The 22,854-nt window shown below is 41.5% G+C and overlaps 1 protein-coding gene across 1 annotated transcript in view; it reads left to right on the forward strand.

Annotated features, from left to right (window-relative positions):
- The first annotated feature begins 1,210 nt into the window (after positions 1-1,210).
- LOC140477318 (angiopoietin-1-like) overlaps positions 1,211-22,854 on the forward strand; it is a 199,281-nt gene continuing 177,637 nt past the window's right edge. The window contains exon 1 of the mRNA XM_072570986.1: positions 1,211-1,953. Coding sequence (XP_072427087.1) covers positions 1,654-1,953 — 300 coding nt within the window. The 5' untranslated portion in view covers positions 1,211-1,653. The remainder of the gene's footprint in view (positions 1,954-22,854) is intronic.

Below are 22,854 nucleotides of genomic sequence, written 5' to 3' on the forward strand. Positions count from 1 at the left end.
CCAATTTGCGTTGACGAAATGCGTATTACAACGGAACAACCTGTATTTGCGAAACTGTAAACTTGAAATATAATCTAATAGACATAACTAGTGAGGGTGAGTGAGTGAATGTGAAAGAAAATGAAAGAGACTGTGAGAAGACAGAACATGAACGAGAGGATGAAAGGACGAGCATGACAGAAAGGCCGAGAGATGGAATGAAAGGCATCAAGAGAGCAAGAGTGTAATAGGAAAAGAGCGAATGAGAGAGAGAGAATGTGATGGAGAGAATACATGAGAGATGAATGAAAGAGAAAATTGAGAAATTGAACGAGTAGGAACATATAAGAAAGCATAGGAAAGAGAATGAGACAGTGAGAGAGGGAATGAGAAAACAAGTAGAGAGAAAGCGATTGATAATTATATGAGAATTGAAAAGAGATAATGTATGAGAGACAATGGAAGATAGAAAGAGAGAATTAACAAGTACAAGGAAAAGAGAATGAAAACGAGAATGACAGAGTAAAAATAAGAAATTGAGAAAGAGAATGAGTATTGGAGAAAGAATGTTGGGGAGACAGAGAAATGACAGAATGTGAAATTGAGAATGAAAACAAATGAGGACACGTGAGAGATGAGAAAAGAGAATGTGAAAGTGACAGCAGGAAAATTAGAGAGATTGCCGGAACTGAGAGAGATGGTGGGAGAGTGAATATGAGAGAAAGTGAGAGAGAGAGAGAGAGTGAGAGAGATCACGACAGAATATGTGGGCAGGATAGAGAGAGTGAAGGAGGTTAAGCTACAGATCTACAAGTGTAAAAAGCAGAAGTTGACAAGCCTGTCAGCAATTGGCAGGGATTCAAAACCAGAGGAAAGCAGCGAAACAATAAGGAATTCACTGTAATCTCCGACTGTGTTCTGCTTTTATTAAAACAGCTGGGTCCTGAACAGTTCAGAGAGCCATGTAATTTATTCTAATTGCCTCGAGTAACTTTGCAGTTCGCTACAACATAATATCAGCAAGCTGTGGTCGCCAGCTTCTGAACAGAGACTTCGGATTCTCAGCTTCTTCACAGCCAAAGAAAACTCAAACAGATTTCACTGGTGTCTTGGCAAAAGGAAACCGAAAGGTGGACTGAAGCAGATAAAAACGACAGTAAGGTCGGGGGCGGGGTTGTGTGCCTGGACTACTCCACATGCTCGCAGCTGTATGTATGATCGCTGTTTTTTTTGTGTGTAAGATGATCCCTGTGCAACTGAGGTATCAGACACCCTTAGCATAGTGGCGTATACATTCCTGTCAAAGTCTTTGCACGCCTCCCAGCAGTCTGAACTGACGCTGTGCTCTTGAAGTCAGGATTCAGTGAGGAGCATACAGTTCAGAGCTCAGTGCACAGGCTGAAGAACTGCCAATCGACACCAGACTGGGAAACAGCGGAGTGCTTTCAGTAAGGATTGGTGCTGAAGTGAGTAAATCACCTTGTGTGTGTGTGAGAGAGAGAGAGAGCGAGAAAAGGAACAAATAAAGTTTAGATCCTCCTTACTTTAGAATAAAACTTTATTTTTTGAAATCACCTGCACTCCCTCATTGAAAGTTCAAGTTGTTTGCAGCATTGAAGAGGGTATAATTGCCCATTACTTCCACAGAGGTTAACAGGGGTGACAGCACAGAGAATGTGGGCGATGGATTCCCTCTCAATGGCTTTGCTATGTGCTGCCCTGGCACATGCTGGCTGCAGTGGACAATCCCGAGCGACGGAGGGAGGCCGCGGGAGGCTCAGCAAGGTTCAGCATGGAACATGCAGCTACACCTTCGTCCTGCCTGAACCGGAGGGGGGCTGCCGCGGCTCTGCGGATCACCCCAGCAGCAATTCCCTCCAGCGGGACGCGCCCCAGGAAGACCAGGAGTGGCCCTCGCAGAAGCTGCAACAGCTGGAGAGCAGGTCGGACAACAACACCCAATGGCTACGCAAGGTAAGAGCTGGTCCTGTTGTCTTTTCTTGTTATTGTCAGTTCCTGAGTCTCCTGCTCTCAATGCTTCAACTCAGATTGGGTACCAGGCTATTCCTGAAGAAGGGCTTATGCCCGAAACGTCGATTCTCCTGTTCCTTGGATGCTGCCTGACCTGCTGCGCTTTTCCAGCAACACATTTTCAGCTCTGATCTCCAGCATCTGCAGTCCTCACTTTCTCCCCTAATCCATCACAGCCAACCATAGTAGAATTCACACCAGGATTCATGTGTTTGTTGGTGTCCAGACCTCACTATTCCAATGCTCTCTTGACTGGTCCCTTATCATCCATCCTTCATAAGTTTTAGCTCATCCAAACTCTGCTGCCGCATTCTAACTCACAGCCATTCCTGTTCACTCAGTACCCTCTGTATTCATTGACCCATGTTGGGCCAGCAATGCTTAAATTTCATTGGTTGCAAATCTCTCCATAGTCTCACTGACCTCCAATCTGTGTAACCTCCTCCAGCCTCATAACTCCTTGAGACATCTGCACTTCTCCAAATCTGATCTGTTGGTTATCCATGATCTCCATCATTCCACCATTGGCAGCTGTGGCTTCATCTCTGGGCTCTAACCTCTGGAATTCCCTCCTTACATCTCTCTGCCTCTCTATTACTTTATCTTTCTTTAAGATACTCCTTAAATCCTCTTTGATCATAGTTTTGATCCTCTGTTCTGATATCTCTTTATGTGAGTTGGCATCAATTGTTTGTTTGATAATTGCTCCTGTAAAGTACTTTGCTATGCCAAAGGTACAATATTAATATTATTTGTTGTTGTGTTGAATAGTCTTCACACAGTAAATGAAAAGCAATCCTGTGCACAATGTATATATTAATTTGGTCCCTCATAATGTTTTTCAAGTTTGGTCAGATCAGTTGAGCTACAAATCTTAGTGGCAAATAGTTTGGATTTTAGCTTCCCTCATGTCTGTTATTCTACTCAATGATACTGGATACCCAATTAGACCGGTGAATCTTCACAAGAATGACTGATGTTAGTCTGAAGCTCAAGCTGATCATGAGCTGTACTACATGTACAAAACTGCAATCAGCCATCTCATATATTTTATTTAGTGTACTTTTTATATATTGCATTTTTTAGATGCTGTACTTCACGTTTAAATAGTATGACATTTTTATAAATGTATCCTTTTTGTTCGATCACATATGCAGTATGCTTTGTGCTGTCGTGAAGGTTGGGTTGTGCATGATTTTGTGGTTTCTGAAGGAATGTTGTTTAATGACTTGTGCAGCTTATTGATGTAAAGAAGCAGGTGCTTTGAGTTACCTGCACAAGTTAATGGAGGTGGACATTTTGACTTTGTGCTAGAATGTAACCCAGTGAGTGGTTATGATCTGGAATGCACTGTCAGAGAGAGTGGAGGAGGCAGGTTTAGTTATGCTTTCGAAAGGAAACTTGAGAAGTTTCTAAAGACAGGGCTATGAGGAAAATGTGGGAAATGGGATAGATGGAGTTGGTCTTGTGGAGAGCTGGCATAGGCACGATGGACCAAATTGCCTCCGTCTGTACTATCTCCTGTCTGTGACACTATTGAAGACATGCCAGCAAATCATCAGCTTTGTGTTATGCCTCATTTCAGTTAATGGAAATAAAATTGAGGAGAGATGTGAAAGGAGGCTATCAATTCATTATGGTCCAGATCACACAAAGTCAGGATTCAGTCCACAATGTTCTGCTTCGATTGTAAAGAATGTGGTTCAAAAGCCATGTGCAGGTTGTGTCAAATGTTGGATATATATTCTGCATCTGTCTATATTTCCTGGTGTTAAGAGGAAGCTTTCCCATTACTGAACAAACAATTTTAACAGTTGTAATTCACTGGGACCTGCGACAAATGGTTTTCAGCTCAGTTGCAATAAGTCCACAGCCACACAAAACCTTTGTCAAATGGTTAGAACAAGCAAGGGGGATCTATTCAGTCCTCCAACAGTTGTTCTTCAGCCTGGAAAATGGAAAGGCTGCTCTTTATATAAACAAGTCTGTAAACTTGAGGCTGGACCCAACATCCTCATCATAACAAAAAATAAAACTCCATGATACAATTACACCTTGGCTGTACACCAGTGATCAAATTGGTACAAGTCCTGACTGTACAAGTTTTTTGGAAGACGAATGTTTCACCACCAGCAGCACCAACATCTCTCAGCCCACCACTGCCCCCCCAATATTCTGTTTCCAACTGAGGACTGTAAGAATACATACACCATCATTCGAAGCAGTGAGAAACTTTGAGGGGGGTGAATGGCATTCTTCAAATATTTAAGTGCCCCAGAAGCAGGACAGAATTTGCAGTATCTGTTGCCGTGGTGAGCTGTTGCAACAGAAGGTTTGGTAAGCTTTTCTGTTAGGAGAAAGTGAGGACTGCAGATGCTGGAGATCAGAACTGAAAATGTGTTGCTGGAAAAGCGCAGCAGGTCAGGCAACATCCAAGGAGCAGGTTCCTGAAGAAGGGCTCATGCCCGAAACGTCGATTCTCCTGCTCCTTGGATGCTGCCTGACCTGCTGCACTTTTCCAGCAACACAATTTCAAGCTTTTTTGTTAACTTGCTTGACTTCTAGAACTGATAATTCAGCATCAACAATGACTTAAAATGCATTTGTCTATTAATATTACATTGTTTCATATAACCAAGTATCTATAACTGAAAGTGCGCTGCTCGAGTGACTTAAACTTTGAGCAGTCAAGATGGAATGTTATCCAGCTCATTGTCTAATGCGCTCACCTCTTCCAGTTTCCACATTTTTCTAACTTAAAGTCCATTTGTTTTTTTGTAGTTCTGTATGTGGTAAAATTAAAGTCAGAAGAAACATTCAACTGGCTGAGTCTCTCTTGGAAACTCGAAGTCCAAAGCCATCCTATCCCTCTCCAGCCAGTGTCTGAGCTTTCCCCCTTAGAACCTCCATTTGAGCTACAGTGATCATGAGTACTGCTCCTGTTCATTGCTTTACAGGTAGAAGCCGGAGAGACAGTGCAAAAGAGGTTGACAAGAATAATGTGAGAACTGGAAAGATTGTGCAGACCAGGGCTCTATTTTCCAGAAAAGTGAGGGCCGAGGACTAACTCAATAGATAAACTTAAAGATTATGAAGGCTGTTCAGTAAGGTGGATGGGTGGAAGATATTCCCACTTCTAGGGGAATACAGGAATGAGCGCCATTGATTAAGAATGTGGAACTCGTTACCAAAGTTTCATATGATTTATACAAATATATTGAGAGTGAACCAGGAGAAAACCAAGAGCGAGAAAGGAATACAAAGAGATGCTATACAGGGGCATAAACTTCCACATGAAACAGTTGGACTGAATAACCTTTCTTGCTGTCAATATCATAGAACTCTTTGTAATGCCAGTGCAAAAATTGACAGTACCTACCTCATTGAAAAACTAGCCCTTAAGACTGAATCTCCACTAACATCTTAGGATAAAAGGGCATTGATTCAGATTTTAAAGCAATTCCAGACTTGAAAATGTGTAGCCCAGTTGATTCCTTCACTCCTGAGGCTTGTTTGCCCCTCTTTCTCTGATCAGTTGCCCACAGGCAGGAAGCAGTAGCTGGGTGGCTAGGAGCATAGATGTGAAAGGACCTCAGTCACAAGTCCAGAGCTGGTGAGAGAAAGCAGGTAATTACAGACAGGTCAGTATGATATCAGCAGTGTGAGTAATCAGTTGGATTAATAGGACATGATCAGAGATTAAGCACAGATTTGTGAAAAGTAGATAGCCTCAGCCTAACCATGATAAATCTTCTTTAAGAAGTCATTGGCATGGCGAATAGGGGAATGCCAACAGATAGTGCCTAGAGGGACTTTTAAAAACGATGTGACATTTTACACGGTATATTATTGCAGAAGTAAATGCTCACTAAATTGGAAGTAGTCTTATGACATTTTTCATAATTGGCGGGAGACATAGGACAGTGATAACGACAATTTATTCTGCTTGATACGATGTGATGTGTGGTTTCCTCCAGGGATTTATACTGGGGCTTTAGTTTTTCACCATGTATGTGAGTGGCAAGAAAGAATCAAGAGTTCTTTGTCCAGACTTGCAGATGACATGAAGTAAGTTGGATAATTTGGAGCAAAAATTTACAAAGGGATAGATAGAGTGCAAGTGAATAATTTGTTGTTTGGTTGATTCTAAGTGATAATTTCATCCTCATAATTGTTCTTTACATCAATTACTTACATTGATAATTTATATTGAAAATCAGCTACAATACCTGGGCAAATTTGGGACAAATGAAGTTCAGTGTGGGCAAGTGCTAAATTATCCATAGATTCAGGAAAACAAATTACAATATTGTCTTATTACTGAGAGAGCTTTAATGAGAAGGAGCAAAAGGATTTGGGTGCCGTGGTCTTATAATTTATGAAGCTAAAGGCCAAGAGTTGAAAAATGGGATGAGGTAGGTTTGCTCTATACTGGTCAGCAAAGATTCAAGGAACGGATGGACTTCTATGCTGTAATTTTAAAAAATATATATATTTCCAGTTATACATGCCACATCTGGCTGGCGCACATGGATAGACAAAATAATTGGAAAGTGGAATGTTGGCCTTTATCCTGAAGAACTGAAATACAAGACAGAAGAAATTAGGTGTGTATTGTGGGAATTGCTCTGATTGAAAATGTTCAAAACATTGCTATGATTGATTATGGTGGGTAGAGAAAAAGCTATTGTGTGTGTGTGTGTGTTTGTGTGTGTGTGTGTGTGTGTGTGTATTCATGTGAATGAGTGTATAAGAGCATGTTCACACTCTTAGATGTTTGTGAGTGTACATGCATATATCTGTACATGCATATGTTTGTGTGTATGCGGATATGTGTCAGTCTATGTATATTTCTTGTGTGTATGCATATACAGTTGTCTGTGTGCTTGTGTATCTATAACAATGTATGTGTACACATATGTATTGTGTGTGTGTTTTGTGAAAGTATGTGCATTTTAGAACAATTTGAAACAATTCTCTTTAATAATTATTAGAGTTGAGGGAGTTTCTGTGCAGTTACTTCTACAATTTTATGGCAGGTGCTTTTTTTCAATCTTAGATCATTCCCCTTGGGTGTGATTGTTCAACATAATTACCTTATTAAAGTGGTGTGTTCCTGTTTTCACTGGTAGGATGGAGATACCCAAGCTGGGATCAGCTACCTGTTAAAGGAGGGGCAGCAAGGTACAGACCTTTGTGCCTGACCAAACTTAAACTTGAGCATTGTACCGATATTTCAAATAGTCTTAAATCAAATCTATCCCACCTCTGACATTTCGGCAGTTCTCACTGTTTATCTCTGGGGGGTTGTAATGTGAGACTTTTAAAATTATGCATTCCAACAGTGAAATTTTACAGTGGATGAATAAACCAGTCCTAAATGACCCAAATTGTTTTACACTGCTGGGACTGAATCTTATTGCAGTATTAATGATGCATAGTGTTATTAATGCACAAATCAGCCAGTGAGGCAGAAGATGAAGAGATATGCTATGAGCTGCAAATCTCTAGAACAGTTTGGTTGATTTACGCCAATCTATCATTTATTTCACACTAATGGCCTCATCCTCAGCTTTCCCATTATTTTTAAGAACTTGCTGGATTGACACAGTGACTTCCCATTAAACTTACTGCAGAAAGTTAATTGTTAATGTAATGAAAATCAACCTTTCTGGCCTGGAAAGGGGAATGATTTAAGTGGATGAACCTCATTCCTTCATGTAGTGTTTTGTTGTTTGAGATTTGAAAAATGTGATTTTTTCTTTCTTACTTTTCCTTTCTGTCTCTGCCTCCTAGGCCTGGATTTTCACCATGATGGGAAGGCACTCTATCATATGGTGAATGAGCCCTGAAATTGTAGGTCCTGCCCTTGAGCGTGGAATAGGGGCAGGAATAGGGTTGGGTCAGGATTCACACATGTGTGTGGCTCATGGAGGCAGCTGTTCATTTGAATTATGGGCTGCCTTCACCCAAGTCTAGAACTTTAAGAGTAGGTCTTAACTTTGGCATTTTTTGGGCAGCCAGGTAAACATTTTGGAGAGGTAAGGTTTTCTTTTGCAAATGGTCCTGGGACATCGTTTGGGGAGGTCAGGTGACTTTTAGGTTACATTCTTCTGAGGTAAAGGTAAGGTACCTTTTGGGATTTTTTGGAAGGAATGTGAGCAAATATTAGTTAATCTTATTAACTATTAAGCTCATTAGAATTGTCAGAAGCTTATTCAAATCAACTGTCAAAAGTGTCAAGGGGACCCATTATAACTGTCAAGAGGACATACTAAAGCTGTCATAATGACCTACCAAAAGTAGTTTTCAAAGGCAACTGTCAAATTGACAAGGCCTTTAGATATTCTACACTTTACTTTGATTATTAGCACAGACTCACTGTAAGTTACAGGGTAAAAGATCTTCAAACGTAAGGGTGAAGTCTAAGTACCAGGGCGTGTTGTGAGATACTCCATTCCAGGCTTGGGAGCTGTAAAATCTGAAACAGATGCTGAATCGAGATGATCGGTTGATAACCCCTGCCCCCATTTTCCTGATTTCTGTCACTGGTCTGGCCTTACCCATTTGCCAGGATGTGACATGGTGTCTGCATGAAAATCTGGAATGTTCCTTACGTGGGTTTCTTTACTTCGCCATCACTACGTCATGGATAAGCTGTTGTACCTCAGGCAAACCTTGGAAATCTGAATTTAAGAATGTGCTCAGATGAGTCAGTGCCTGTGAATAGGCCAATAAGTTAATACTAGTGGAAATTCTTATAAGTTTTGTGATTAGTGCCAATCAGGAACAAAAGGACACCATTCTGGCCATCAATTCCAAGCGACTCTCTTTCGTGCTATCCAGTCAGCTCTATGCCTCATAGACTTGCAAGTTCATTTCCCTCATACTCATCCACATTCCATTTGAAATCAATGATCATCTCCACCTCCACAATCTTGCAGGTAGTGAGTTTCCAACTCAATAATACTTGCTGCTTATAAAGGGACTTCCTCAGTCATAGGTCGTAAAGTGCAGTTAACGAAAAAGAAAGAGAAAACAAAACTGAAAATCCTTCAAGTAAGATCTTGATGTGAATGAGTGGTGTGAATGGGACTGTGTGTGAATCAGTGTGCATGTATCTGAAAGTGAGCATCCATGTATAACCTAGATCAGTAGACAAGAATTGATCAACAACATGGAACCAAAGTCCATCTGAAAGTTGCATGCCTGGGGAAAAAGAGCAGGGCAAGTAGTTCTAATGGGATTGCTCTTTCAGCGGGCTAGTAAATATACAGTGGACTGAATGGTTTTCTTCTATGATATAGTCTTCTATGAATCGAAATACTCGATGCAATGCCCACCATTTGTTTTTGAATAGATCTATGTTTGGCCCTTTCAAACACTGCACATCAGTTCACAAGTGGGATCTCTGTTTGATTTCCTGAACTTTTCACATGAGAAAGATGAGAGAGTTTGAGAGGCTACCACCAAGGTGATGAAAGGCCAGCCTTGCATATGACTCTGAGGAATGAGCAACAATGCTAGAACAGTGCAAGATTAAAGATGGGACAATAAATATCCTACTTCTTGCAGGCATGGGTGAAATTCTTTCTGTCAATCATATTTATGTAGAATTGAGCATAGAAAATCTCCTTCTTCATAGAGAATTCCTGAAGAAGGGCTCATGCCCGAAACATTGATTCTCCTGCTCCTTGGATGCTACCTGACCTGCTGCACTTTTCCAGCAACACATTTTCAGCCTAGAGAATCTCAACAAATTTGCTATCAGTTTTCTTGCTTTTAGTGGTCAGAAATTAGAAGTCTGTTTTCCATGGATTTGTTGACAAGTACTGGATGGCTTATGATACATTAAAATAATAAGATGGCTACTTATACTTCAGTTAGTGTAGTGTGATTTGACAGATGCAATGTGAATTGACAGATATTTCTAATTACATGTTAAAATTTTACGAAGAAAGAATTGCAGGTGTGCTGTGGTTCTTTGGGTACTCTCAACTCTGATGTGGGGTGATAGACTCAAAGTCCATGCCAGAACCTGAGCAAAAACCATCTGATGTGAAAGATCCCATGGCATGGTTTCATAGAAAAATAAAAAAAAGGAACAGGAGTGGGCCATTCAGCCCTTTGAACCTGCTGTGCTGTTCAATATGATTGTGGCTGATCATCCAATTCATTACCTTGTTCCTGTTTTCTCCCCATGCCCTTTGATCCCTTTATCCATAAGACCTATATCTAACTCCTTTTTGAACATAGCCAGTGTTTTGGCCTCAACTGCTTTCTGTGGCAGAGAGTTCTACAGGCCCACTACTCTGTGGAAGAAGAAATCTTTCCTCATCTCAGTCCTAAATGGCCTACCCAGTATCCTTAGACTGTGACCTCTGGTTTGGACACCCCAGTCATGTGAAGACAGAAGCCAAATACATATTTACTTGGAATTCCTCTGTTTATCCTGTGTGAATTTATAGGTTTCCATGAAATTGACCCCCACCCCCACCCCAACCATGAGCATTCTTCTGAACTCCAGTGAATATAGTTGTAAACAATCCAGCATCTGTTCATATGTGAATCCTGCCATCCCAGAAATCTTTGTTGCACTCTTCCCATAGCCAGTACAGCTATCCTCAGTAAGGAGATCAAAACTGCAGGCATAGTCTCACCAATGCCCAGTACAATTACAGCATGACAGCTCTGCTCCTGTACATGAATCCTGTTGCAATGAAGGCCAACATACCATTTGCCTTCCTCATTGCCTGGTGCATCTGCCTACTTACTTTCAGAAACTGGTGTCTAAGGACATCTGGATGTCATTGCACTTCACCTTTCCCAATCTATTGCTATGTAGAAAATGAACTGCTTTCTTGTTTTTGCTACCAAGATGCATAATGTCACGTTTGTTCACATTATACTTCAACTGCCATGCATTTACCTACTAAATCGACTTGTTTCAATCACACTGAGGCATTTCTAAATCCTCCTTACAATTCACCTTCCCACCACCTTTATGTCACCAACAAACTTAGAAATATTGCATTTGGCTCTGTTATTTAAATCATGAATATATATTGTCAATAGCTGTGATCCAAGCACTGACCTCACTTGTCACTAGCTCCCACTTGGAAAAAGGCTCACTTACGCCTTCTCTTTATTTCCTGTCTGACGACGAATTCTGTAGCCATGTCTGTATGTTACCCTCAGTCCCATGCAGTTTCATTTTACATGCTAATCTCTTATGTGGGACCTAATAAAGCCTTCTGAACCACATCCAGTGGCTCCTTCTTATCATCTCTCCTTTTTACACCCTTGATAAATTCCAGTAGATCTGTCAAGCATATTTTTCCTTTCATAAATCTTATGCTGATTCTGACTGATCCTATCACTGGTTTCCAAGTGTTCTGCTTTTCAACCTTTTACTGGCATGGTTAGAGCATTGACTGACTGGCAGAAGGCTGAGAATGGGACTAATGAGGTATTTTTCGGGATGGCAGCCAGTTACTAGTGGAGTTCCACAGGGGTCAGTATTGGGACCACAACTGTTCACGCTGTACATTATCAATCTGGATGAAGGAACTGAGGGCATTGTTGCCCTCAGTTTGCACATGACACAAAAATAGAGGTAGAGGAATAGTGTTGAGGAAGCTGTAGACTGCTGAAGAACTTGGACAGGTCAGGAGAGTGAGCAAAGAAGTGGCAGATAGAATACATTATGGGAATGTGTGAGGTTTATACACTTTGGTAGGAAAAATAGAGATGTAGACTATTTTCAAAATGGGGAAAGGCTTTAGAAATCTGAAGCACAAAAGGACTTGGGAGTCCTAGTTCAGGAGACTCTTATCGTTAACATGCAGATTTAGTTGGTATTTAGGAAGGCAGATGTACTGTTAGTATTCATTTCAAGTGGGATGTAAGGACAGAGATGTACTGCTGAGACTGTATAAGGCTCTGGTGAGACAGCATTTGTAATACTGTGAGCAGTTTTGGACCCTGTATCTAAGGAAGGATGTGTTGGCTTTAGAGGGGCTCCAGAGAAGGTTTACAAGAATGATCCTGATGATAAGGGCTTGTCACGTGAGAAACAGTTGAGGACTCTGTGTCTGCACTTGGTGAAGTAAGAAGAATGATGGGGGATCAGATTGAAGCTGATAGAATACTGAGGGGCCTGGAAAGAGTGGATGGCGAGAAGATGCTTTCACTGATGGCACAGCCTCAGAGTGAAGGGACAACCCTTTAGAACTGAGATGAGGAGGAATTTCTTCAGCCAGCAGATAGTTAATCTATGGAATTCATTGCCACAGAAGGCTGTGGAAGCCAAGTCATTGAGTGTATTTAAGCCAGAACTGGATGGGTTCTTGATTGGTAATGGGATCAAGGGTTATGGGTAGAAAGGAGGAAAATAAGGTTTAGAACACATCAGACATGATTAAACGATGGAGCAAACTTGATTGGCCGACTGGCATAATTTTGCTCCACAATCTGATGGGCGATAGTCTTATAATGGACTCTTGCATATTCCTTGTTACCGATGTCTGGCTAATCTCTGTTTTCTTTTCTACCTCATTTTTTAAAAAATATATTTTTATTTAAAATAGTTTCTTTTAATATTACGGCAAATACAAAACAATACAATTCAAAACAATACAAAGAAAGAACACCAAAAAATAATTTAAAAACCTAAACTGCTCTCATGTACAAATGTATAAATATATAAAAATATGTTTTAAAAAGCCCCAACTAATTACTTAACTAAATAAATAATAGCTAACAACAAACTAATAAATAATAATAAAACAGCTCAGCAAAACAAAACACTAACTCTCACATATCGAGAGCATTACTTTTCACATATTCATATGTTCGCAGTTCCCTCTTTCTGGATATTGGACTCGTAAAGCACAATTGCTACATTCACATAAAAGCCCTTATTAGTGTGGCGGACAAATCTGTGTCCAGGTAGTCCAAAAAGGGCCACCATGTCTTATAGAAATTCTTAGTTTTGTAGTAAGAAAAGTCAAGGGGCTCCATAACAATCTTACACCAACCCAACAGGCCCGGGGGATTTTCAGACACCCAACCTAACAAAATATTCTTTCTTGCGCAGAAAGTGAGGATGTTGAAAAGTTTTTTCTTATGCGCATCTACAGGGAACACATTGGGCAAGCCTAAAAGAAGAGAGATCGGGTCCATCTTCACCATTACACACAAAATCCCCTCCATTGGACCTGCCACAGCACTCCAGTATGTTTGAAGCCTACCACAAGACCAGAGACAATGGGTAAGAGTGTCCGTACTAACCTTATACTTAGGACGTGTTGAGGATACCCCTGGTTTAAATTCTGATCCAGAGTCAAGTGGACCATATGGAGAATCTTCAACAATAAATCATGGGTCCTATTGCAAATTGATATCTTTCTTGCATTTTCCCAAATATCTTCCAATGTCTCTGAGGAGACCTCAATGCCTAGCTCACTCTCCCACACCCTGCAAAATCGATCGAACTCATCTGAGGGGTGTCCTCCAATTGATGACATAAAGTGCTGACAGGAAGTGTACTCTTAGCACTGAGCACCCTCCTCTCTATATCAGATTTGGAGAGATTAGTCAAAAGTGCAGTCTTTTTTTGAATAAAAGCCCTAACTTGCAAAAGACGAAAGAGGTCCCTGCTAGATAGCTCGTATTTCTGTGCTAACTGATCAAAGGGCATCATTGTGTCTCCCTCAAATAAATCACCCATGCAAGACACACCCCCAGCCACCCAATGTTTGAATCCTGAATCCATCATCCCCGGTTAAAAACCTGGCATACCCTATAGGTGTGAGAAAAGATGTTTTGCAATACTGCCTTCCCTCTACTGAATTGCCCTCCATGCTTTAACTGTATTGATAACTATTGGATTATGGCAATATTTCTTAACTGTCCTCATTTTGTCCAAAAACGGAAAACTGATAAAGGGACACTTTGCCTGAGAGGTTTTGATATCTAACCATATTGGAAGAGAGTCCCTACAAGTCCAATCACTCTCGTAAGATAAAAGCGAATTTAGTTGATAGTTTTTAATGTTTAGGAGATCCACTCCCCCCAGTCTGTGAGGCAATTGCAGTTTAGCTAATTTAATAAGAGACTGCTTATGATGCCAAATAAAAGAGCTGAACTATCCGTTCAGCCTCCTGAATGCTTATCGAAAATCAAGGGGAGTATCATAAAGGATATAGCAAATGGGGGAGAATATTCACTTTAATAAGCGCTATCCGACCCAACCATCACCCATAGGCAAGGCCTCTGATTTTGCAAAATTAATCTTGTACCCCGAAAAGGTGCCAAACGTACTGATGCTTTGTGTCAGGTGAAGCACCAAAACTGCTGGATTAGACAAAGAGATGAGGACATTGTCTGTGCACCACAAAATCTAATGTAATTTTGACCCCACTTCTGGAGCCGATATATTGGTATCCCTACGGTGGCTCAGTGGTTAGCACTGCTGCCTCACAGCACCAGGGTCCCAGGTTCAATTCCAGCCTTGGGCTGTGTGGAGTTTGCACGTTCTCCCCGTATCTGCATGGGTTTCCTCTGGGTGCTCTGGTTTCCTCCTACAGTCCAAAGATGTGCAGGTTAGGTGAATTGGCCATGCTAAATTGCCCATAGTGTGAGGTGCATTAGTCAGAGGGAAAACTGGTCTGGGTGGCTTACTCTTCGGAGGGTCGGTGTGGACTAGTTGGGCTGAAGGGCCTGTTTCCACACTGTAGGGAATCTAATCTAATCTAATCTATGAATGGCCTCCACCACCGGTTCAATCGCCAAGGTAAAAAGCAATGGCGAAAGGGGACAGTCCTGTCAGTTGCTCCCGAAAACACTAAAATTGCTTGTCATACTCCATTGGTGATGACCACAACGAGAGGGTCACTGTAGAGAACCTTTACCCATCTTATAAATGCTTCACCCAAGCCAAACCACTCTAGAGTATTAAAAAGGTACGGCAACTCAACTAGGTCAAATGCCTTCTCTGCACCGGAGAAATCACCAATCCCTGTATTGACTGTTGTTGACATGCTTGAATTACATTAAGCAGCCTCCTAACATCACTGAAGGATCTACAGCCCTTTATGAAGCCTGTCTGGACCTTTTTAACAAAAGAAGGTAACACAGTTTCCAGCCTTAATGCAAGATCTTAGAGAGGATTTTAAAGTCAATATTTAAGAGTGAAGTGGGCCTGTAAGAAGCACAATCCTCGGGGACCTTCCTTTTTTAAGAATAAGCAAAATATTGGCCTCTCTTAGCGATGGCGCGAGGTAATCATGACTGTACGAATCATTGAACACGTTGAATATTGGGCCTGACAATATGCTTATAAATTCCTTATAGAATTCACTGACAAGTCCATTAGGACTGGGCACCTTTCCATTCTGAAGTTGTTTCACAGCCTCCTGCACCTCTTACTCCAATAAGAGGGCATTGACAACAGACCCTTGTTTGGGGGTCACACCCTGGGACCTCCAGATCCTTGAAAAAGGACTCCTTCTTGGCCCGTCCCTCCTCACAACCCTCAGATTGATATAATTCAGAGTAAAATCTCTGGAATGCCACATTAATCTTTTTGGAATCACATGTTGGCTTCTGGGGCGCTCCTTTTCCTGGCGAAATATGCTAGGTACTTGCCCAGTTTGACACCATGCTTATATAACCTTTGCTTTGTGAAAGTAAGCTCCTTCTTTGCTGTCTGTGTGAACATAGAGTTCAATGCAGACTGCAGCACCGTAATTCTCTGTAGTTTGACCAATGAGGGCCTATCATATTAAGCTGTCTCGGCTGCCTTCAACCGTACTTCATGGAGATGTAGCTGCTCACCCTTCTGCCGGATCCTACTGGCAGAGTAGGAAATAACTAACCCCCGGCATAGACTTTGGCAGTTTCTTAAAGGACAGTCAGCCTACTAATTGAGCCTGAGTTAATGTCTAGGAACATCTGAAATTCCTTAGAGAAATGCTCCACAAACTTATTATCCTTAAGGACAAAGGGATCCATTCGCCAATGCCTCGGGTCCACGATAACATCCTTAATCTTAACCAACAGGTACACTGGAGTGTGATCAGAGATGTATAATATTACCAATTGTACAAGATGCCACCAAGTCCAGAGTTGCCAGGGAGGTCAGAAAAAAATTCAATCCTGGTGTGACATCTGTGTGGATTGGAAAAAAACATAAAATCCCTGCCTGTAGGGTGGAGATGCCTCCAGACGTCCAACAACCCTAACTCCACACACAGATCAACTAATTGTTTAGTTTGTACAGAAGGTATCGGGGGGCCTCTGGGCAACCTGTCTCCTGTTGGATCCATAAAACAATTAAAATCTTCTCCAATAATGATATGCTGGGACTTGAGATTGATCAATTTAGAGAATGCATCTACCAGAAATTTAAGGGGATGGGCCAGAGGGCAATAAACATTTGAAAACACCATATTCTTCCCCATTTATCAGGGCTCTTAAGATTACAAACTTCCCGTGTGTGTCTTTAACCAATATAACCACTCTGCTACTTCTGGTATTAAAGGATGAAAAGTAAACCCGATCAAAGCCATTCTGCTGTAGTTTCAAATTCTCCCTCTCATCCAAGTGTGTCTCCTGTAGCAAAGCAATATCCATCTTCTCCTTTCTAAGACTCGAAAGTACCTTCTTCCTCTTAATTGGTGAGTGACTCCCCTTGATGTTCCAGGTACACCATTTAATCAAATCATCAGCCATAACCTTCAGCAATAACATTTAGATTCCAGAGAGGAGGAACTCAAATTACAAATCGTTGAGCCTTAGTGTCGCAAGATCCATCGAACATAAGAACTACATAAACTAAAACCACTACAGTTAGCAAACCTACAAAGCTATCAAAGACTATGTACAAAATAAATAAATGCAAACCAACACATAAAGCGCCAACAGCGCTGATTAGAGGAACTCACCCCTTGCCCAAAGGAGCATCTACCCATCCCAAAATCCAACATCCCGTCCCACTGTCAATAGTGCAGCCAGGGCATTTAAATACCTGAACCGGGCATAAACTGCCTGTAAGTAGGCATCTAGCCATCCCAACCATTTTCTCTCCTCCGAGCTAGAGCCGCACTGCAAACACAAGCAGAAAAGAAAGAAAATGCATCATGAAATAACAATGTGAACAAAGACATTTTTTAAAAAAAAGATAAGTACCCCACCCATCCTTTGACATAACTTAACTTAGAAATTGAAAATACACACCCTAACTTCCCTAGACCAGATTATTAACAATAAAAAAAGGAAAAAAAAGCCCTGACTGGGCTTCCTGTTTTCTTTAAAAGAAAAGCAGAGCCATATGCAAACAACACTACTATTTGTACATACTAAATTGTTCAGATAAAGTTGATTTGTCCACAAATCCTCTTGCCTTCTCCGATGTGTCAAAGGGATGTACAGATCCATCTAAGGTGATATGTAGCACTGCCGGCTACCTCAACGAGTACAGGATCCCAAGCTCCCTCAGTTTTCTCTTAACGCCATCAGAGGATTTTCTTTTCTGGACCACCGCCTCTGAGAAGTCCTCGAAGAATGTGATCTTAGATCCCTTGTAAATTAGGGCCTTAGGATCCTACCCTTGGATGCTGGAGCTTCCACGATTCTCTCCTTATCTCAATAGTGATGAAACCGCACCAAGACAGGATGAGGACATTGGCCCAGACCTGACCTCTGTGCCGTGACCCGGTGTGCCCTCCCAATCTTCAAGCTTCTCATTCCAGCCTCCAAGTTATGGAATTTCAGCAACCAGTACTCAATAAATTACACCGGCCGCTCACCTTCCGTACCCTCTGGCAGACTGACGATCCAAAGTTTTTTTTCTGTCCTCTGTCCTTGAGGTCATCAACCTGGTTAAGCAAATTATGGACCTGTGTCTCCAGGGCCTGGATCAGGCTTCTGCAGCATGATAGAGATTGGGGTCAGCTTCTCCTCTATCTGCTTGCCCAACATTTCCCAAAGTTTCGCAGTTCCTTCACCAGGACCTGGTTGAAAATCGAGTTTGAGGATCCTGCAGGCTGGGCCTCGGATGTGCCACCTCCCTTCTTTCAGCATCCCTGGATGGTGAAAACCCAAGGTAAGTTGCTCTCTGACATTTTCCTGGGACTCCACGAACTTTCCAGAGTCCCAGGACATTGTGATGGTCTGGGTAGGGCAGGTTAAAGCTTCATCCTGCTTGCGCTGTGGTGCGGAGCTCTGCAACGCACTCTTCCTAGATTGCCGCCATCTTGGATCCCCATCTACCTCATTTTTAATAGTGTGGTTACATCAGCTACACCCCAATCCAAAGGAACATGGTCCGAATAATCTTGAAAGATAACCTCTGCTATTTCTGAGGCGACTTTCTTAAGTAGGAGAAAGTGAGGACTGCAGATGCTGGAGATCAGAGCTGAAAATATGTTGCTGGAAAAGCGCAGCAGGTCAGGCAGCATCCAAGGAACAGGAGAATCGACGTTTCGGGCATCAGCCCTTCTTCAGGAAGAAGGGCTGATGCCCGAAACGTCGATTCTCCTGTTCCTTGGATGCTGCCTGACCTGCTGCGCTTTTCCAGCAACACATTTTCAGCAGCGACTTTCTTAAGTACTCTGGTATGTAGACTATTGGGCCCTGGAGATTTAGCAGCATTTAATTCCATCAATTTCCATAACACAATATTCATACTAGTACTGATTTCCTTCGGTTACCCCCTCTCATTAGACCCTTTGTTCTCCATCATTTTTGAGATGTTATTTGTGTCTTCTTTTATGAAGACAGAAGCATTTTAATCATATTTAATTGCTCTGCCATCTCTTTTTGCCCATTATAACTTGCCCCATTTCTGATTGTAGGGGACCCATATTTGTTTTCACCAATCTTTTTTTCTCTTCATATACCAACAGAAACATCTGCAATCAGTTTGCATGTTTCGTCCAAGCCTACTCTGACCTCCATTCCCCCTCTTAATCAATCTGTTTGCTCTCCTTCGCTGAAAACTAAAATGCTCGCACTTCTCAGGTCTGCTGCTTTTTTTGGCCAATATGTATGCCCCTTCCTTGGATCTAATGCCATCTCTAATTTCCATTGTTGCCTATGGTCAGGCAACCTTTCCTGTTTGATTTTTGTGCAGTCAGGAATTAACAATTATTGCTGTTCCTCGTTTGCCATTGCTGATCTACCATCATTGCTTTTAGTAATGTTCCTCAATTTATCAGAGTTTAATGGATTCCTTGTGTTCCTGCTGTCCTCAACATATTTATTCAACAACTAAAGGAGGCACAAAACAGCAAGATTTGCAAAGATGTTGCCAGGGTTGGAGGATATGAGCTATGGGGAGATGCTGAACAGGCTGAGGCTGTTTTCCTTGGAGCGTCGGAGGCTGAGGGGTGACCTTATAGAAGTTGACAAAATTATGAGGGACATGGATAGGATAAACAGACAAAGTCTTTTCCCTGGGGTGGGGGAGTCCAGAACTAGAAGGCATAGGTTTAGGATGAGAGGGGAAAGATATAAAAGAGACCTAAGGGGCAACTTTTTCACACAGAGAGTGGTACATGTATGGAATACGCTGTCAGAGGAAGTGGTGGAAACTGGTATAATTGCAACATTTAAGAGGCATTTGGATGGGTATATGAATAGGAAGGGTTTGGAGGGATATGGGTCAGGTGCTGGCAGGTGGGACTGGATTGGGTTAGGATATCTGGTCGGCATGGACGGGTTGGACTGAAGGGTCTGTTTCCGTGCTGTACATCTCTATGACTCTATAACTGTGTACCAACATAGCTATAACTTCCATGTACCTATGAAGTGCAGAAGCATTTTTGCAAACTGCGTCACTCTAAATAGTCAGAAGAAATACTTCTACCTTCAGAAATTAAGCACACAGATATTACAAATGCTTTGTCTGTATTAAATAAAATCTGTAAGAACTGCAGATGCTGTAAATCAGAAACAAAGACAGGAGGTGCTGGAAAGTCTCAGCAGGTCTGGCAGTACCTGGGACAAGAAATCAGAGTTAACGTTTTGGATTCTGTGATCTTTTCTTGGACTCTTCTGAGGAAGGGTCACTGCACCTGATACGTTAACTCTGATTTCTTGTCACAGATGCTGCCAGATGTGCTGAGCTTTTCCAGCAACTCCTGTCTTTGTCTATATTAATTCAGAACCCTCAGGTTTTTAAAATCGGACATTATGTACACTGTAACATACTAACCAAGCAGAAGTTGGTTAGTCAATAACAAGTGTTTTTAATCAGTGAGTCTGTTAGCTCCAGACTAATTTCATGGTTTCAATTGCTTCTGCTATAAACAGCTTCATAATCTGTAAAATTGGTAACTGAGGGAGTTTTCTATGCCATATTGATATTGTTGAGGTCATCAACAAGTATCTTTTGAGGAAGTGATGCAATTTTTAAGCAATTTAAGCATTCAATATTTTGGGAGGTGGGACTGTAGGGGCTGGAATGATTTAAAAGATAATTTGCTCTTTGTATAAAATCCGTACACTTACACTCCTGCAACAATTGAATTGCATTGTTTTGAAAAGGCACTATCACAGGGTTGAAACCAAGCATGGGACTGCGGTCTCTCAATACTTAATAATAACGCATGATGAAGCATTAAACTGCTCTCTTGGGCAGATATAAAATATCCCATGGCAGCAATTTGAAGAAAAGGGGAGTTCCAATGGCGTGGGGAATATTTATCCCTCAATTAATAACAGAAATAGATTATAAGGTTAGCGATCAAATTGCTGTTTGTGGGATCTTGCTCCACACAAATCAGCTGATGCATTTCTTACATCAAAGTAGTGACTACTCTTCAAAAGTACTTCATTAGCTGTGAAGTGCTTTGGAGTATCCTGAGGTTTTGAGAAACTATACATAAGTGCAAGTTTTGTTTTCTAATTGCAGAAAGTTTAACCACCAGCAATTCCGGAACAACGCATTTAGCACAACGTCCTCCAGGGAGTCATTACCAAATCGTCTCAGTGGATTGAAGCTTAAACAAATCTGACTGATCACTGAGCAAACAGATGAGTTTAAAAGGGTAATACCAATGATGAATTATATAGTTTGGCAGTTGCAGCAAAACTGCAGTGCTGTAATTTCTGATGAAACCATGTTAATCAACCAGAAATGCTGAACTTTCTTTGAACCGGAAATGTTTCCGATTTTGACTCACTTTCCAGTTATTGCACCATCCTGGATGTACAATCCATTCTTGGCATCAATTGGTTCATGTCGGCTTGGGATCTCTGGCATATGCATGGTGACATTTTCAAAATTAGCATTCAGAGGCTTCAGGATCAGACTGACACTATACAGGCCAGCTTCTTGATGCTGAGTTAATCACCAGGTTGGGGGCTGGGGTAGCTGAGGTGCCTGCTGTGGGTCCATGTTTTGTATCAGTCTATGTTATTGTTTGGCAATGAGCTGTGGCTGGTGAACTGTCACAATTCAATTCAGCCACATTTGGAATCAATTGGTGATTAGCTGTCTTACTAAAGTAACTAGATGCCTATTTATGGACCCTCAAGATATGGAATTATTCACTCCATAATTCTTAAAATGTCCTCTCCAGGTAGATATTTTGGAGGACAATGTCTTGCATCAGACATGAGTCTTAAATAAACATGTGACTGTTCAAATCTGATGCATAATCACTGCCAACTCATATCAATGATTTAATCCCCCCCCCCCCCCCCCCCCCCACCATCATGAGACTCTCCTTCCCTATTACCTGAGAATGGTTGAGTGAGGGTACTGACAGTTCACATCAAGGTAATTAGATGGAGTTACAATACAGATCAGTTGTGATCTAATTAAATGATGGAACTGACTTGACATTAAGAGCATAAGAAATGAAATTCCAATTAGACCAAACAGTTTCTTGACCCTGCTCCACCATTTCGTGCAATTATGGCAGAGTTTCTGCCTCAATTCCATTTTCCTACATTGCTTGATCCCCTGAGAGATAAGGAAAAGTCTATCCATTCCAACCTTGAATCTATTCAATAGCCTCCTCATGTACAACCACTATCACCAGTCTCTCAAAGGCGACAACACTCTTTTACAAGAGTGTCAGAAAGAAATAACTTGCATTTATATAGTGCCATTCATGACTTTTGAGCATCCCAAAGAATTTGTAGTCAATGCCGTACTTGTGAAGGTTGGTCACTGTTGCAGTATAGTAAGTACAGCAGCCAAATTTGTGCAGAGGGAAATATCTCACAAACAGCAATGAGATAACTGATGAGATTGTTTGTTTTAAATGGAGGTTGATGGATAAGTAGTGCCGTTTGCAAAAAGGGCAAAGTTCTTCCCGCTGCTCTGGGCCAACACTTAACTCTCAACTAACATAATTTATAAATCTGTTTAGTTTGCTCATAATCCAAGAAATGAATATTGGTGTGTTAATCTCCACTGCAACATCAGAATGATATTTCCATCAAACTGTAAAGCAACTCCCAAAATGCTGAAACTTCTGATTTACGGAAAGGGAGAGTTGACTCTGAGAAGTTCTCAATCTATTAGTTCTTTGTAAGTTTTGATAGTGACCTAGAAAGGAAATCTGTGTGAGATCCCATCACTTTTGAAGAGCCAGGCAAAGAACTGTCATCATCGCAGTATAATTCATCCCATTGTGCAAATATTGAGGAACGAAGATAAGCATCAAATTCTGCTTGAGCTGCCACTGAGGAAGGATCAGTAGTCCCACACGCCCTGGGAGGGCTGGGTGACATGCCAACTACATGACAAATCTAAGGTCATTTGGAATCATGTGTTCTGCTGGACTATGCAAACTTACCCTCCCTTTTGCTAAAAATCTGCTTCAG

The sequence above is a fragment of the Chiloscyllium punctatum genome, chromosome 5 (assembly GCF_047496795.1).
Source record: "Chiloscyllium punctatum isolate Juve2018m chromosome 5, sChiPun1.3, whole genome shotgun sequence".
Taxonomy (NCBI): Eukaryota; Metazoa; Chordata; class Chondrichthyes; order Orectolobiformes; family Hemiscylliidae; genus Chiloscyllium; species Chiloscyllium punctatum.